Source organism: Mastacembelus armatus, chromosome 24, assembly GCF_900324485.2.
Source record: "Mastacembelus armatus chromosome 24, fMasArm1.2, whole genome shotgun sequence".
NCBI classification, from domain to species: Eukaryota; Metazoa; Chordata; class Actinopteri; order Synbranchiformes; family Mastacembelidae; genus Mastacembelus; species Mastacembelus armatus.
Window position 1 is genome coordinate 13,431,904 of NC_046656.1, and position 17,768 is coordinate 13,449,671.

Sequence of the window (17,768 nt, forward strand, 5' to 3'; positions counted from 1 at the left end):
CTAAACAAGTCCAGTCAGGTATCACCTGAAGCCACATATTTATTAAAGATATATCACGTACTGCGTGGAATGATATGATAGCATGATTGAGTGAAAGACAAGAGGTTAAATATAACCTCAAGAGTAGGAGGAAATAGGTATTACAAAGACAGCCAACCCCCCCAAAACATTTTAAAAGCTCAAGTGGAAGAAGATTACCTTAAAGCAGGCGTGGGACGGAGCTTTTTCTGGGAACTGCCTGAGAGTATTAATACAATAAGCACAGAAAATATAATAGAAGAATGTTTTTATCAACATAATCCGGAGAGATGAGGCCAAACCAACCTGAAATATAATCCCAAGGAGAAGGTCCCCTGGTTATCTGTTATCAGGGACACACACACTTACGGAGAGACACACACACAGTCTATCTTCATGTCTCGTCAGAGCTCCAAACAATCAAGATAATCTTCAAGAGGATGTTGTCCCTTCAGTTTCATGTCTACTGTAATGTCCCTACAGGTCAAGAGGTCACCTGCTGGGTTAAGCACTGGGGGCTCAGCTTGTTAATATTTACAAAATGTGACATTTTTAATATAAACTTTTATTAGTATTTAGATACTGAAAAGGGAATTTTGTTGGCTAAGTTCTTATATTTTATCAAAGTGAACTATTAACTTATCAAGTGCAATTTAAGAATAAAACCATGTATGAAATAAGTTCCATAGATATTTAGGTTATAGTCTGGTTTAGCAGAGTTGTCATTAGCTGCAATTTTAGCCAGTTTAAAGTCTAAATCAAAATTTCTGCTGTTTTTCACAACTTTAATAAATTTTATTTTTTTTTATTTTAAATTTTTATTTCCTTACTAAAGTTCATAACTTATTCTACTGAAATTTTATTATCTATTATCGCTTTCTATTATATTGTTCTAAGGCATTTCTTTGCCTCATGCACTTTGGATTTGCAGTGTATTTAAAAAGATACATATTCAGTCACCTTGCCTTTATAATAAAATAATTAGTTATTAATGAAAACCTAAATGAAACAGTATATTACTGAGCAACACCTCAAATAAATAAAGTAATAGTACTTTACTTGAAGGACAGGTGCAGAATTTGGTAGTTGACACTCGGAGGGCTGTAAGACAATGTCGCCTTGGCGGCTAACTTTCTCTCTCACTCTCTCTCCCTCCATGTATCTAAGCAGCGTAATTTGAGTAAATGACAGGGTAACATCTGCTGTGCATAAGAGAGAGGCCAACACTTTAACATGCAGATGTCTCCCTCCATCTGCATTAATTCAATAATTACTGCAGTGGAGAGAGGGGAAAAAATCTTTTTTATAGCTTAAGACAATGTTATCTGTGCCAGTTGGTATTGGGAGGGCGAAAGGGAGGGGGAGTGAATGTGTGTGTAATTGTATGGCTATCGTTGTGAGCACCAGATTGAGTTTTACATGTTGGGATGGGGGGGCCTCTTGATTGTCCTCACTTTCTGACACATATTTAAAGGGCTGGCTAAGGGTTAAGACTTGGTTTTAGGGTTATGAATACGGTAACAGTTTAGGTTCAGGTTAGGATAAGGGTTGGGGTTATGCATTTCGTTGTGATGGTTGATGTTAGTGTTAGGGAATGCATTATGTCAACAACTGTCCTCACAAAGGTACAAGCATACAAACGTGCATCTGTGTGTGTGTGTGTGTGTGTGTGTGTGTGTGTGTGTGTGTGTGTGTGTGGCTGGAGGTTTGTGAGAGGAGGGGCAGATTATTACACCATTTAGCCAGAGCAAGCTGTCACATTTCAGAGAATCTCACTAATTCCATTGTGCCCTTGGTGAGTCACTGGCAGACTCCAAGTGACCAATGATGCCTCAACGCCACCACTTGGCCACTGGACGAGCAACCTTCATCTCTGAGGGCATGTGTGTCTCTCATACTGTACTTCCATGTGAGCATGTGTATTAGGTATGACTAACCTGTGTATTTTAATGTCTGTAGGAGTATGTGCGTGACACCAATGTGATTCACTCGTGCATGTACATCTGCTTGTTTGAGTGCGAGAGATATTACAATACAATGCACCCAATGGACTGAAGCCTCTGAATCTCAAATTAGGGGGAAAATGAAGCAGAGTAGCAACGAAAAGGACTAACGGGTCAAGACTGATATATTTTGAGAACTACTGAATCAGTCCTTGTGACATTTAAAACGTCAGACACTCATAATTTGGCTGGGCACCATCAATTAGAGTGGAAATATAGGGCCACAGAGAGCATTAACATGTAATGGCTTCCATTAAAATAGAACTAATCACTTTATTGAAAGGTGGGCTCAAATTACTAATTTCCATCAAAAGCATTTATAAAGCAATCAAACAAATCTGATTCTAATGCCCACGTTCAATAAGCAGAAGAGATGAAATGTAGAAAGATTTGACATTAGAAGGTTACAGGAGAGGTGTGTCTACATCACATACCTGTAGTCCTAACTGTGAACACAACAGTAGCTTGTTCCACCAAACAGCATACCAATGCATCAACAACCAGCCAAGCACATGGCCTCTTAAATAAAAGGTCATATTGGCCAAGTGGCTTGCACTCACACTCACACTGACACACACAAACAATTAAAGGATGTATCATTATACATATACGATTACGCACATAAATAAACATACAACCTGACATAATACCCATGAGCATGCACACGCTTACTTGTACAGTCACAGAGACATTCACCAATATCCATGCACAGTCACACACACACATAACTGACTCTTACATGCCTGCTAAACATAGGGACAAAGGAAAATATCTGTATACTTGGCAAGCCAACTTCCTTTGATTGCAGCAGTGCTGCTGTAGGAAACAATGCACAGGCACTATTAATACACCAAGGAGAAAGAGAATTCCTCTTAGAGGAAAGCTCAAAGGAGCCAGGCCAGTCTATTTACAGACTTACTGACTGATTGGATGACTGACTGCACTATACTTATTGTAGTCTCTGGATCTTGTCTTACTCAACAGCTTCTTCTACAAGGACTTTGACGTGCTGACACATACAGTATATCCTGCATTAGGGGTTAGTGGTACATCTTGCATAATACCTCCTTTTAGACATTTTTCCAATATTACGCTTACAATAGTTTAGTGTACAGATATCAAAAGGAGCAAGTTCCTGAGAAATGTAACAGATGTCTAATGTATTTCTACTGCTGCATCCACACGCCTGTGACATTTGACTGGTGTGGCCCAGCCACACTTATGATCGCCTATCCTTTCTAAAAGTGCCCAGTTAAAGAGCATCAAATCCCCACTCGCTAAACCCACACAAGCCCAACCTTCATTAGCATAGCTAACAAACTCCCTGAAAGAGCAACAGTGGAGGGAGAGAACAATGGTAGTCTATTAAAGGGGGAGAGGTGGTGGTGAGAGGAGAAGAGGAGGGGGGAAGCTATTGTTGTGGTCTTATTTAGCCTTTGGTGTCACCCTGCAACTGTTGTCACTTCTAAGTTTAGCTATACGGCTGAAGAGGACAGCAAAGGGAAGAAGGAGAAAGAAAGGCAGACGAAGGAGGAGGGCATGGGTAGGTGGATGAGAGAAAGACTGAGAACAGAGACAGGGTGTACAGAGAGCAATGGTGTGAGGAAGAGAGGATGATGAAATGTGGAGTGTAAAAAGGATGCAAATGGATGAGGGAGAGAATGCAGAGTGAGATATAAAAGAAAGGCAAGGGGAGGAAGAAGGGTAGTGGTGAGATAAAAATTATGGAGGCGATTTGGTGTTATGTCTGTGTGACCCAGAGATGTTCACAAAACACAAATAACTTAGGAGTATGCCTGTAACTAATAATTATTAATTTGCATGAAAACATCAGGAAACTGAAAAAACATGAACATAATAATTTCCAAGATCCCACAAACAGCATGGCAGTACTTGAAAAGCCTGAAAGCAATCTAGACTACAGAAGACTACTGGAACTAAAAGAAGCAAACAGACAGGACTTAAGGAGAAAGAAAGAGAGAGACAGAGAAGGGAAGATGGAGACAGATTAGCCCAGCTGTCTGCTCGTAAAGCAGCCGACGGGTGAGGCGCTAAGCCCTCCAGTGAAAGCAGAGCTTAGGGGGGTGACACAGGGCAGTGGACCCCACTCACTCCACAGAGGCCTACAGCATCGGGCAAGAGCCAAAGCAAAGAGACATGGATAAACAGTGGGAGATGAGACTCTGCACCCGCAAAGCCCACAGGGCTAAGATGGTCGAGCAGACAAGCAGGCAGGCAGGCGTCACATTCCCCCCAGCTAGGAGTGGAGACAGGGGGGTTATGGCTTAAGGCTCAGCTCCCTAACAGGCTGCCAAGGGACAAGGTGGGACAGTAGACATTGTCTCAATCAAGTCAGTGAGCTCATCATAAAGAATGTGAATTTACTGTATGTTGACTGGGCTCTGCTTAGGGGAATATAGAAACAATTACACCAGGTCTTGGCATGCAGATCCTCCTAAAACACAGTCCAGAATTATCACATACTCCGTCCCCCATTCTCACCACTAGACACAAACACACAACACTGTCCATCTCTCATGCTGTCACTCACTGATGACCCCTAGTTAGCATTGCATCTTGGGAATGGCCTGTGATGACAAGGTCATGAGTATGAAGTGAGGGGGCCTCAGTCAACCACTGCTGCAAGACCAAAACTAGCAAAGGCCTTTAACCGCATTGGATTTCACACGCTACCCTCACCCACGACTTCATGGCAGAGAAGCATTAACAGCTGCCGTTTGTTTGAGGTCCCCAATGTGACAATGACATATTTCCATCAACAGTGTGGCCATAAGTTATACGTATACCTGTCTTTAAAGGGTGTAAAGCAGCCAGAGCACTTATGTACTTTGATCCTTGAAGAAGTGCAAGAGGGAGAGAGTTCTGACAATGAGCTGATAAATTACAAGACAACAGAAGTGTTGATCTGTGGTAAGCCTTTGCTTGTAACCTTTGAACACTGTATTTATTATTGAGATAGCTTACTGATAAAAATACACAGAAAATGCAACGCAATTTCCTTGTCAAATTCCAATAGTCAAAAAAGTGCACTTGTCCCAAAATAAATTACACTTCTTTGACGTTATCTATCACATTTGCTAATTGCTAAGCTGTTGATCTTTAAATTATTTATACAAGTCGGCATGTCTGTCGGCAAGGTGCTTTGACATGTTGGCATCCTTGGTTTGTGTAGGTTTGAAATATCATGCACTTGCCCTGATTGTTGGCTACATAAGAGAAATGCTTTATTTCACTTTGTGAGTCTTATTTGTTTACAATCCATAGACAGTCGGGAAGAACACTTGATGCAGCCTGCCTCTTTTTTACCATGAAAGCTCATAGAAAGAAGCATGAGAAAAGAAGACAGTTGACATACCCACACTGCCCACAGTGGAAGCAGAGCTCTGCGCGCGCACGCACACGCACACACACGCACGCGCGCGCGCGCACACACACACACACACACACACACACACACACACACACACAGTGCTACCCCCAGTTGCGCAGCACAAAACTTGGAGTATACAGCTAAAACCAGACCAATACTTATAAAACGAGGCATAGTATCATTTTAAACACCAGAGAATTTCAATCCGTTTCTAGTATCAATATACTAATATAACAAAATGTGGCAATTATTTTTCCCTAGAGCCCAAGGGGAAATCTTCACATTGCCTGTTTTGTCCAAAACCTAAAAATACTGAGTTGAACAAATATAACAATGTAGCTGGAACCCCAAAGTAAGATACAGTGGCTAACCAGCATTTCAGTTTGAAAAAGAAGACAAGCATTTTATTCTTTATTCAAGCTTCATGCTTCATTCATGCTTATTTATGTCAAGTGACTAGTCAGCTGATGGGTTAAAGAAATTACTTTACTATGACAAACAGTGAAATTCAACAAGTGATTACATTGGAAATGCTGGAACCAAAGAATGTTACTTTTTTGTTTGAACAATATCTCACAGCTTTACAACTTTGCAGAAACATAAGACAATATCTTCGCTAACTGATTGTCAATTCAACTCTAGACTAAATGTATTATTACCAAAAACTTATTTGAAACTATCCAAATGGTGGGATCTATCACATTCCAGTATACAAGAGAGAAAAAAAACAACTTTTCTCTCAAACAGTTAGGTTGACTATATCTATTTAATACCCCTGACCTGTCTCTTTTCTGTCCTGTCTCTTAGTCTGTTGATTTACCCTAACAGGGTTTTCTTGAGAACTAAATCTACTTAGGATTTATTGTTTCTTATTATTTCTCATCATTGGAAATTATAATCCTTTCACCTAATCCCCCTCTCCCTCCCACTTTTTCAGATCATATTCATCAAGATCATCCACTCTGACAAAGCAAGAAATCAGCACAGTGGGGAGGTCTAAAGAGATCGCATACTGTTAGGGGGGGCTTCTTCCAAATCAAATCAGGTTGCTCTGATGTAATCAAGACGAGACGCCAAAGACGACGACATAATCTCCCAGGGACATGCCTCCCTTGCTTGCACGTTATTAAAAATGAGGAGGAACAAATCTTTAGATTGAAAGACTGGAAAAATGGAATTATAATAAATCAGGGGAAACTGGGGCAAGGTTGGATAAAGCCTTCAGATACAGATGAGGGACAAATCTTCACAGTGGTTTGTGCTTGTATGTGTTTATGACTGTGACAGAGAGCAGCCGCATGGTGCATGTGATGTGTCTGCATGGTTGCTTATGAAATATTTCAATTTACTCAAGATCAAGTCCCTGATCTAAGCTTTCTATTTCTCACTACCTCTTTAAATAAATAAATAAATCGTGAGCACTGGTTGTCCTACAGGAACTCACTCACAGTGTGGTCAGATAATCTGTCTCTATTTGACTGGTGAAATGTGATGCAGCATGGATGGACTTCTTAAACATCTGCGATTGCAATTACAGTTAGCACCCACATGATGGCACAATGTGACAAAAATTGACTTAAGCCAAGGACTTAAAGGGTCTTTCTATTAATCTGACCTGGTCTGATGTCCATGCTGAGTAAAGGACTGCAAATTGTATAGTGCATAATGAAATCAAACCCAGGGTTGCTACAGTTGAATAAAGGCACATGTTATGTCCTGTTTTCATTTTTGTTGGCCTTTACCTGTGTGCTCTAGGCCTGCCACGCCTCCCTGCTGCTGCTGCTTGTTATTTTGGCCATAAGACCCTGAAGTCTGAATGCTCCTCTTTTGCTATTTTCCTTGAAGGCTAGTTGTTTGAATACTTTGTTTGTTGTTAATACACCATTCAATTACATTTATTTAGCTATTTAAATATGTTTGTTACTATCAATAAAAAAAATCTGCTTTTGGATCTTTGTTTGTTTTATTTTATCTTATATTACGTTCCACCATGTTTTCCCCGTAGATCATTTATTAGCCTAGCAGGGTCGTAACATCAATTAAGGTAACTAATCTACAAGTTTTCATTTACCACAATGCTAAGAAAAGAATTCTAAAGAGTAGACGTCAATTTTAAAGGTATTATCAGTCATCACCACCAGATGGCCTTATTGAAGTGCAGTAGAAAGTACCAACACTGTAGATATAATTCATGTATATGTTCTGTTTTAACATAACCTACATCGAGAAAACCATGACTTGGCACAAGTGTCAGATGTTTAAATGTGAAAGACATCCCTCATTTCTTACAATCTCTCTCCAACAAAGGCCAAAAAAGCCCAAAGAAACATCAATAATGTCATAATAATCCATAATCACTGTGATGCCTTGTATCATCAACAAAAGGGCATTTAAAAAACAACCATACCTTAAAAGTTCAAGCAAAGTTGCTAACAAGCTTTCTAACAAATTTGCATGAAAGGCTATATAGTCTAAAAAACCAAGACCAAGACCAAGACGGTGATAACTGTAGCCTAAGAATGCATATATGGTAGAAATGCAGGGAAAATGAGACTAAAGTGTCACTTACAAAAAGTAGACTAAAATATCTTTTCACTAAAACTACAATATGAAATTGCAAAGTTTTTACAACAACCCATTTACATTTTGTCTATATTTTGTGATAAAAAAAAAAAAATCCAAATCTGGTGCCAAAATTAATAATGGAACAAGATAATTACTGCATTGCCATGACATATAAAGGCACGGGACCAAGACAGTTGTGTGGCCATGAGATAATAAGACATGGGAATAATATAGCGCATAGCCAAAAGACAATAAGTTGTGAATGAGATAGTGTTTGCGAACAAGATAATTAATGCATGGCTGTGTGATAATAAGGCATAGGACTAAAATAATGCATGGCCACAATATAATCAAAGGTGGAAACAAGATAATTTCGTGGCCACAAGGTAATAACGCGTGGGAACAAGACAATCAGTGCGTAGCCATGAGAAAATAAGGTGAGGGAACAAGAGAGTCAATGCGTGGACTTTAGATAATAAGATGAGGGAACAAGAGAGTCAATGCGTGGACTTAAGATAATAAGATGAGGGAACAAGAGAGTCAATGCGTGGACTTAAGATAATAAGATGAGGGAACAAGAGAGTCAATGCATGACCACGAGATAATAAAGGGTGAGAACAAGATAACTAACGTATGGCACGGTGATTATAAGGTGCGGGAACAAGATAATTCATGCATGGCCACTAGATAATCAAAGGTGAGAATGAGACCATTAATGCATGGCCATGAGACAATAATGCACGTAAATTACATAATATGTGTCCATTAAAGTAATAATGTGTGGAAACGAGACAATGTGTGGCTAAATGATACTAAGGCAAGGGAACAAGACAGTGTTCATTTTGCTATCTAGCCTATAGGCCTACTTTTAGTCTCTCAATTAATATAAGTTTTTGTTTACATTTAGTCATTTGATATTTGAGCCCCTATTAACATGGACAGAGCATAGAAGACATTCACAGTAAAGTGTGGCAGCATAAAACCTTAAATCCCATCTCTAGTCTATCATATCCATTTTTCTCCAGCAGTAGTTCTGGCCTCTTTAAACAGGGGTCACGTCTATGTAATCTCATTTCATGTGGTGGAATATAAATAACCCCATATCATTTTATTAGTCAACTTTAAGATCACATTTAGGCCACAAATGTATGTTAGGAAACTACGGACATGCACGACTGCCACACGTTTCTTATATAGATTCATGGAATAAAAAAATAAAAAAAAACACAGTAGTACAAATCTTACACTTTCATACACACATCTCTATTGTAAGTATCTCCTGAAAACAAAATATAAAATACACAGTATATATATATGCTTGTCATACAAAAACAGCAGAATTAAGAGTATTCAGTTAAATCAGATATCACGCACTGTCAGCAAGTGTCTAAACAACCAACAAATTCAAACCTCTGGAATTACAAACTAAAGCCGTGCAGACTATTAAGTGTTTAGGCAAACAACACCAGTAACTAAACATCAACAAAAACACAGCAAGTTCTTATTCTGTCTGGACATAAAACAGTAGGAATACAGCCAGCAAACCGATAACATTAGCTAGATAGAAACCGAGTGTGTGTATCAGACTCACAATTTTTTGCGATGAAATCCATCCTTCCATGAAAACGAAGTGGCGAATATCCATGTCATGAAGTCCAGCTGCATCTGTTGCTGTTTTTTGTGAACTCTCCATCGTCCGTCCATCCTACTAGCAACGACACCTGCTAACTAGCTAGCTGCTAGCTACCAGGCTATTTTTAGTTAGCAGGACATGCTTATTGTTGCTAAATTGTTGTCGTTGTTCACTTTATAATTAAGGCAACTTTCTGTTATTTGTAAGAAAACCAGAGCCTGACATTATAATCAACTAAGAAACTTTCAGTTTAACCTCGCTTTAGCGTTAATGTTAGCTAATTAGCTAACGTATGCTAGTAGCTAACGTTACGTGAGTTGGTTTGACTGTGACGTTAAGATAACTAAGCTAATATTATGTTTTATCTGCTGGGAGACTCAATGAAAATACTCCACATGAATTTCTGTGACAAAGTGGATTAAATTAAATAAAACGAGCCTAGTTCCATTAGCTCCTATTAACTACAGACTGTGTATAACGTGGGGAGGTGCCCAGGCATGTGTCCACAGGTGTTATGTAATGGTTGTAAAAATCATTCCATGTGGCTCCCTAAAGCAATTACTAACAAAAATAAACATTTCGGCTGTCACGATAAAAAGTTTTATAAGGCTGCAGCTGCATTTTGTGCCTTTGGGTGCCAAGTATTTAGCCTGTGGAAAGGGTGACGCCCCACAACAAAGCTGGAGTGCCGGATATCACACTCCTCTCAGGAGTCCTTGTCAATAGTCATTCAGACGGAAGGCAGCCCGAGGGGGGGATGATGAGCTGCATCGAGGGATTTGAGAGGTTTGACAGTCCAGGAAAAGGGCGAGGACTCCGCATTACCAGATCCTTTAAAGTTGGGGAGCTCTTGTTTTCTAGTCCGGCGTACTCTTATGTGCTGTCAGTGAAAGAGAGAGGCTGCTACTGCGAGTTCTGCTTTACCAGGTGAATGGTTATTCGTAGCGTTATCCCTGCATGCACTGATGATTCATTTCACATCCCTCCTGCATTTAATACAGATCATAACCGAGCACTTCAACCTGCATCATATACAAATACCTATGATGAGACATCCTGCAGCTCCACATCCTGCAACCCAGTTCTGCTGATCAGTCCATAATTAAACATAGCACCACCTATTGTTTAATTACAAGACCTGTTTTCTAACATGCCATTGTCAAACAAATTAATTTCTTTGTCCTGTAGCTTACACAGTACAGCAGCAACAGGTCATTTCTTCTTATGAGTTGTTACGAGAGTTGTGAAGTGCTTTTATTTGGCAAAGTTTGATATGGATGATTTACAGTGATGCTTTCCAAAAAATGAGATTTCAAACTCTTGCAGTACTGCTGTTCTTGGGGAAATGCTGAGGCTTTAGTGATGCTTTAATCCAGCACTTGATCAGAAGGCAGTACATTTACATCCCAAAATAACAGGTGCTCACAGTCCTAGATGATGTGCCTAACTGTGCACTGGACAGTGTCAACTCTTCAGGCTCGTAAGGTTTCAGTGTGCTAGAGAGACAGCTGGCCTATCATAAGGTCAGCTCTATTAATACCACAGAATGTTTTAAAGCCCTTCATTCCTATCAAATATGACAGATCACCAGCAACTGCTGCTTCTTGTCTCAGAGAAATGGAGCAAGATGTTTAAATGACTATACACTTATTATGCATTCACATAGCAAGTAACTCACAGCTTGATGCATATATATATATAGAGGAATTCACCAAATTTGACATCTTCTAATGTCTGTCATTTGTAGGAAGGAGCATTTGGCACGATGTGGGAAGTGCAAGAAAGCGTTCTACTGCAATGTCAAATGCCAGGTGGGAAACATTCATGGGAGCAATAGAATGATTCATGTAATATAATAATTAATGTTCTGACCAATGACATTACATTAAAATTGGTGTATATACACACATATACAATATACACTAAGAGCTCATGCTTAGAATTTAAAACTATTAAAGCAGCATGGCTAATGTTGGTTCTTTGGTTTGTTGCTTCAGAGTGAACTGATGTTTGCACCCAGTCTCTGGTGCATCTTGTTGCATAATCCCACAGGTCTGCCAGCATAGTTCCGCTGAGGGGTCACCTCTGTTTTGCAGGAAAGTCCTGATCACATCCACACAGTTATATACTCAAACCTAGAATAATCACAGCCTGACCTGCTGAGTATGTTTGCAGCATTTTAAAATGGAAGGTAGAGCAACACATCCCTCCATCAAAGAGCAGCTAAACAATCATCTGTGGAGATTGGCAGGACAGATTTGTGCAGCCATGCCCAGGAGGGATCTAATGCACAATAAAGGCAGACACCCAAAATATTAAGTAAATAGAAGTCCCAAAATAAGGACCTTTCATTTTTAGTTTATTTATTTTTGTTGTATACTCTAAATGTGTTTGTATGTAGAAAGGGGACTGGCCAATGCACAAACTAGAATGCTCGGCAATGACTGCATTTGGAGAGAACTGGTGCCCGTCAGAGACGTCCCGCCTGGTGGCCCGGATCCTTGCTAGGAAGGTTTGACAGTTAATAAGAAACAGTGTCCTTTTGGACTCTAATGCACATACAATAAGGTCATTTCTATTATTTATGTCTGCTTTCTCAGAAAACACAGAAACAAAGATGTGTATCTGAGAAGATCTTGCTGATTGAAGAGCTGCAATCACGTAAGTGGCTGTTTTAAACACAGACACAAGCATGTGCTTTTTTTTTTTTTTGCTTTGTTTGTAATTTGACTTTCTGTTTGGGGATAAGCCTTATAAACCCACCTGCAAAGTGTTCAGGGACTCTGGGTCTGGATTTCAGTCTTTAAAAGCACAGCCCAGTCAGATTAGTCTGAGGGAAACTACCATAGCCATAACTATATATATATATATATATATATATATATATACCATTGCACACACACATCTATGGGCTATATATATATATATATATATATATATATATATATAGCCCATAGATGTGTGTGTGCAATGGTCTTCAGACAACATATCAAATGGTAACTACTTGAATAGGAATCTGAAGCACTTCAGACTGACACACACAGTGTTGACTAGTGAGTAGTGGATTGAATTAATTGTGTTACGAGAACTGATAGTTAAGATTGGATTGTATGCTACTCATATTGGTAGTAGACTGATCTACAGTGAAAACAGATTGATGTAGTAACTCAGACACTCAAAAAACAATAGGACATTGCATAGTCCAGTGCATACCCTGTTGTTCCTGATTCAAGTCTCTGAACTGGTGCCCTGCTGTGTACAGATGTGATTTTATATGAATGATTGTACCCAAAATAAAATTTCATTCGAGCATTAGAAAAGTTCTGGTGCCAAAAATGATTGTGCATGGTATCCTTGGGTAAAAAAAAAGAAATGCATATTTGATTAACTAAACCTTTAAAATGTAACAGATGTGGAGGATGTAGATAATGAGAAAAGAGAGATGAATGAGGCAGACATTGCTGGACTGCATCGTTTTTACTCCAAACATTTGGAGTTCCCTGATCACAAAGACCTGCTCACACTCTTCTCCCAGGTATACACACACAAATGAATAGTGGTGATTTTAACAATGGCCATATATTTGTCTCACCCTTTTGCTGTCTAAAATAAGTCTTCTTTTTTTTTTTTAACAGTATGTGCATTATTTTTTCTCTTCTCTATGTCCTTCATTCAACAGGTTGCCTGTAATGGTTTCACCATAGAGGATGATGAGCTGTCTCACATGGGTACTGCAATATACCCAGAGTAAGAAAGGAAAACTCACAAGCATACATAGAAGCACATTTTCATTCTGTATTATTTATTAAAAACTCACACCTCATCCATTGCAAAAATGAAAACCTGAGAGTGGTATTGTCTCTCTTTCCTTTCCAGTGTGGCACTGATAAACCACAGCTGCCTTCCCAGCGTCATAGTCACATATAATGGCACGTCGGCTGAGGTTCGGGCAGTGCAGGACATGAAGCCTGGAGATGAAGTGAGGGAAGGGGGCAGCTGACAGTTGGAGAGGGGTTTGGGACTTTGTTGTTTTTGGGCAGTTTGTGTGAATCATATTCATATTTGCAAATAAATTAAAGGCAGAGGATTCACCAGATGACTTCTTAAACTAGCAAGGAACAGTAATTGTAGTGTTTAAATGACACTTGACACACTATGATGGCAACTTCCATTTAGGAATTAACTAGCAGACATCCAGACAATATGGATGAAACTGTCTCAATTAAAAGGTCTTTAGGAATTAACAGTGTTATTGGTAAGTGTGAAGGCTTTCGCTTGAGAAGTAAATAGTGACACACAGTTCAGTTGCTGTCTCAGTGTGTCAAGATAGCACCATTGAAAAAGAGCTGTGTGTGTGCGTGTGTGTGTGTGTGTGTGTTCAAGAAGGGGATGCAGCAGCTGATTAAAGAGGCTAGTGGTTATTTTCAGACTGACCTTTTGGTCTGCAGTTTAAGAGCTCTCTGGCAGCAAACTGCAGACATTAAAACAAGAGTAAAACTGTCAAGGATGTGCGTTATTTAGGATTCTCATGTGCTGTGTGTTATTTCCATCTCTAGGTGCTCATCAGCTACATAGACCTCCTCTATCCAACAGATGACCGCAACAACAGGCTGAGAGAGTCCTATTACTTCACCTGTGACTGCCAAGAATGTAAAAGCAGGTCCAAAGTAAGACCTACTGAAAAGAGACTAAATAACGTGATATGCATTATTTTGGTTAATGTGTGGGTCCTTGCTGATTAACGTTGCAAAGGGAAAATTTCGAAATAACACTTTATAAAATGGTTAACTGTCATGCTCAGTCTTCTGTCTGCACCTACAGGATAAGGCCAAGTTAAAGGTTCGCAAGCAGAGTGACCCCATTGAGCCAGAGGTAGTCAACAACATGGTGCGCTACGCCAGGAAAACTATCAGAGAGTTCCGTGCTCTCAGACACATGAAAAATATCCTTAAATGCCACTAAACAACACCAAGTAGCTTCCCAAACTGGAAAGCATCTGGTTAAATAATCAGAGGTCCTTTTGCATTTCTTTTAACACCCCCAACTTGTGGTTGATGCAGCCTTGACTCTGTGGCACCCCCTAGTGAGTTAATGGAGATGTGCGAACAGAGCCTGGAGGAGATGGGAGCCGTCTTTGATGACTCTAATGTCTACATGCTCCACATGATGTACCAGGCCATGGGGGTTTGTCTCTACATGGAAGATATAGATGGCGCTGTCAGATATGGCGAGAAGATCCTCAAACCGTACAGGTACAAAGATATAGTGAGCGTTCAAAAACACCCTTTCACACCGTGCATGATTAATCACAGGTCAGATAATACAGACTGTATCAATCTGAATTGAAGGCCTTTGTATGTGCAATCCTTCATTTCATCTGAAAAAGTAAAAATGCATAGGTTTAGGCTTACTTGTGATAATAGTAAGTACTATTCCTTGAAAAATATCAAATAACTGCAAAGGCAATTTACAGTCAATTATGTGTGCTTGAGTAAAACTACCATGTATGATCACTGTCCAATGCAGCAAACTGTACCCACCCTACTCCTTGAATGTGTCCTCCATGTACCTGAAGCTGGGCAGATTGTACATGGGGCTAGGCAGGCGCTCAATGGGCATCAGCGCTTTCAAGAAGGTAACATGACCTGCTGAGCTTTTTCATCACACTGTCAGACTTAAAATACAGCTGATAGTGTTTCAGTTGAAATCCTGTACATACAGTACTTGCATGATGTAAATGTTGTAAATTATATTTGTTGATGCATGTATACAGGCGATGGTCATAATGGAGGTGGCTCATGGGAAGGATCACTACTATTTGACGGAGCTGCACAAAGAAATGGCACAAAAATGAAGAAGGAAAGAAAAGATAAAACATGGCTGATCCCTATGATTAGGAGCTTTACAGAACTGTAGGTATTTTCTAGTTTTTGATACTGAAACAGAAAGAGGGGTTCATGTTTTCATGAAAATATTTATTTTTGGATTTAAGTTTTATGTTAGTGTCCTGCATTTAACAACATAAGTTTGCTGAATGCAGGACACTTTTGTACCAAGCATAAAAATAATGTTCAGCTTAATGTTGCTTTTTATTCACATTGACTACTAGGTGTTTGAGACTTTTTCTCAGAGTCAGTAATGATTTTGTGTTTGTTTTGGCTTGTAAGCGACATGTCGGCTGGTCGAGATGTTTGTGTGCAGGGGTCAATGCAACTAAATCCCCGTCAGCAAATCAGGGGCTGCTGCCTCAACACGAGTGACCTATTAAAGCTACAGAATGTGCTCGTGTCACAATGGAGGGCTTGGATACTTTGTGTGAAGGCTCTGTGCTAGTGAGGGTTTCCAACACACGCATAATATTAACAGCAACAGTAAATGATTTTTAAAAAATCCAAAATAAATGAATTTGTTGCCACAGTCGTAAAGAAAATAAGGCTTTATTGCATATTAAGCAAGTACATCAGCTTCATACATGTTTGGGGAAAGAAAAACAAAAGACTTTGACACACTAAAAACACATATACAAAACATATGTACATGTACTTTTAAAAATATTTGGGAGTTCTGCCAAAAAAAAAAAAAAAAAGAACTCGAAGGGGAAAAATTAAATATAAACAGTGGAATGCCATGTGAGAAAACACATAGAAAACTGAAGTGCAACAAAAAAAAAATTTTTGAGAGCATAAAGCTTATACTTATCTGAGAATATATACATTGAAATATAAAAATGCATGCATAGTTCATCATGTTGCGGTATTTTTAGGGTACCAAGTCAAGAAACTATAAAATATTTGTAGGAGTCTTTTGTCACATGTCCATAATGTACAGAGTTACTTTGGACATGACTGGTTTTGCATTACATTTCAGAAAACGTATATTTAACGTAACATGAATAGAAAATACTTCAAAATGTAATTTTGTAAAGGGGATCAAAGGAGTTGGCAACACAGTAATCTATTGGGATTGGACCAGATTATCACAAACAGCTGCCTTTTCTCCTATGGCCAAATCCCTACCTGTGTGTTAGGTGAATGATTCTAAATTAAAATTGCGGTTATATTGAACAGCAGATTATTAAATACTGATTTAAAGATTTAATTTTGGAGTTCTACCAAACCCATCCAGAATGGTATAACAAGAATGAGGCAAATTCTCCTTGCTTCATGTTTCAATAAGGCACAATGATGCGGTATATATACAGTATTTTCTCTGTGAGGACATGGTTTTCTTTTGGGTGCGTATGCAAACTGTACAATTTTCACCATAAATTATCTCCAATTCATTGGACAAACACTTTGAAATGATTTTAGGTAAGACACATTTGATCACAAGGAGCTATGTTTCAAGAAACAAAAGAAAAAATGTAGTGTGTGCGTGTGTGTGCGCGCGCACATTTAAGTGATCTCAGTAGAAATGTGAAGAAACTTTAAAAGAAAATTGGAGAAATCCTTATGACATTCACGAGGAAGACTTTCCAAAAATTAAGACAAGTTTAAAAAAAAAAAAAATCGTGTGTGAATTTTGATAGAAATAAATAAAAATGTTTGTTAAAATGTTGAAGCAAATATATGCTGTGTTAATCAATAATCTGTTAAAATAGATTAGAACAGCAATTCAGAGAATACTTTTGTTTGGCAAACTCTCAGAGTATTTAGAACATAGAAATAAATGCTGCCACCTACTGTTCATGGAGCATAGTGCCATTTCTAATAACGGCTAAAAAAATGAATGAGAAACGTAGTAGGAAGGTAACCTATACAAACTAACAGACATTTGAAATCTCAAGATCACACAGGGCATATAGCCAGACATACGCATTTATGCCTGCAGGCAAGACAAGCTGCTTGTTCACCTCACATGCATGGGGAAAATGCACAGACATTCATGCCCCATAGAAGGACCAAGATTAAATTCTATAGGATAAAAGAATAAAACCTGAACGCACTGTTGGAGGAATGGTCATCAATTTCTGTAAAGGCAGATAACTATAAGGTATTACCATAAACTGCCACATTGAAAATGTGAAAGTGGAATTGTTTTCAACCGCAGCTGCTTCCAGCTGATGCTCAGTTTTATCTGTTGTGTCAGTCCTCTTGCTTACATGAATTCAGAGACTGGGCTGTCTATGATGGGAGTTAGATGGCTTGAGGTGGTTGCA

The 17,768-nt window shown here is 39.0% G+C and overlaps 1 protein-coding gene across 1 annotated transcript; it reads left to right on the plus strand.

Moving 5' to 3' along the window:
- Positions 1–10,294: 10,294 nt before the first annotated feature.
- On the plus strand, positions 10,295–17,170 carry smyd2b (SET and MYND domain containing 2b). Its single transcript, XM_026318106.2, has 12 exons — positions 10,295–10,537; positions 11,358–11,421; positions 12,012–12,122; positions 12,211–12,271; positions 13,021–13,145; positions 13,290–13,357; positions 13,487–13,589; positions 14,167–14,277; positions 14,432–14,552; positions 14,688–14,862; positions 15,137–15,245; positions 15,384–17,170. Exons 1-12 carry the CDS (start codon positions 10,368–10,370, stop codon positions 15,462–15,464), a joined length of 1,299 nt encoding a protein of 432 aa, XP_026173891.1. The 5' UTR covers positions 10,295–10,367; the 3' UTR covers positions 15,465–17,170.
- Positions 17,171–17,768: the final 598 nt, after the last annotated feature.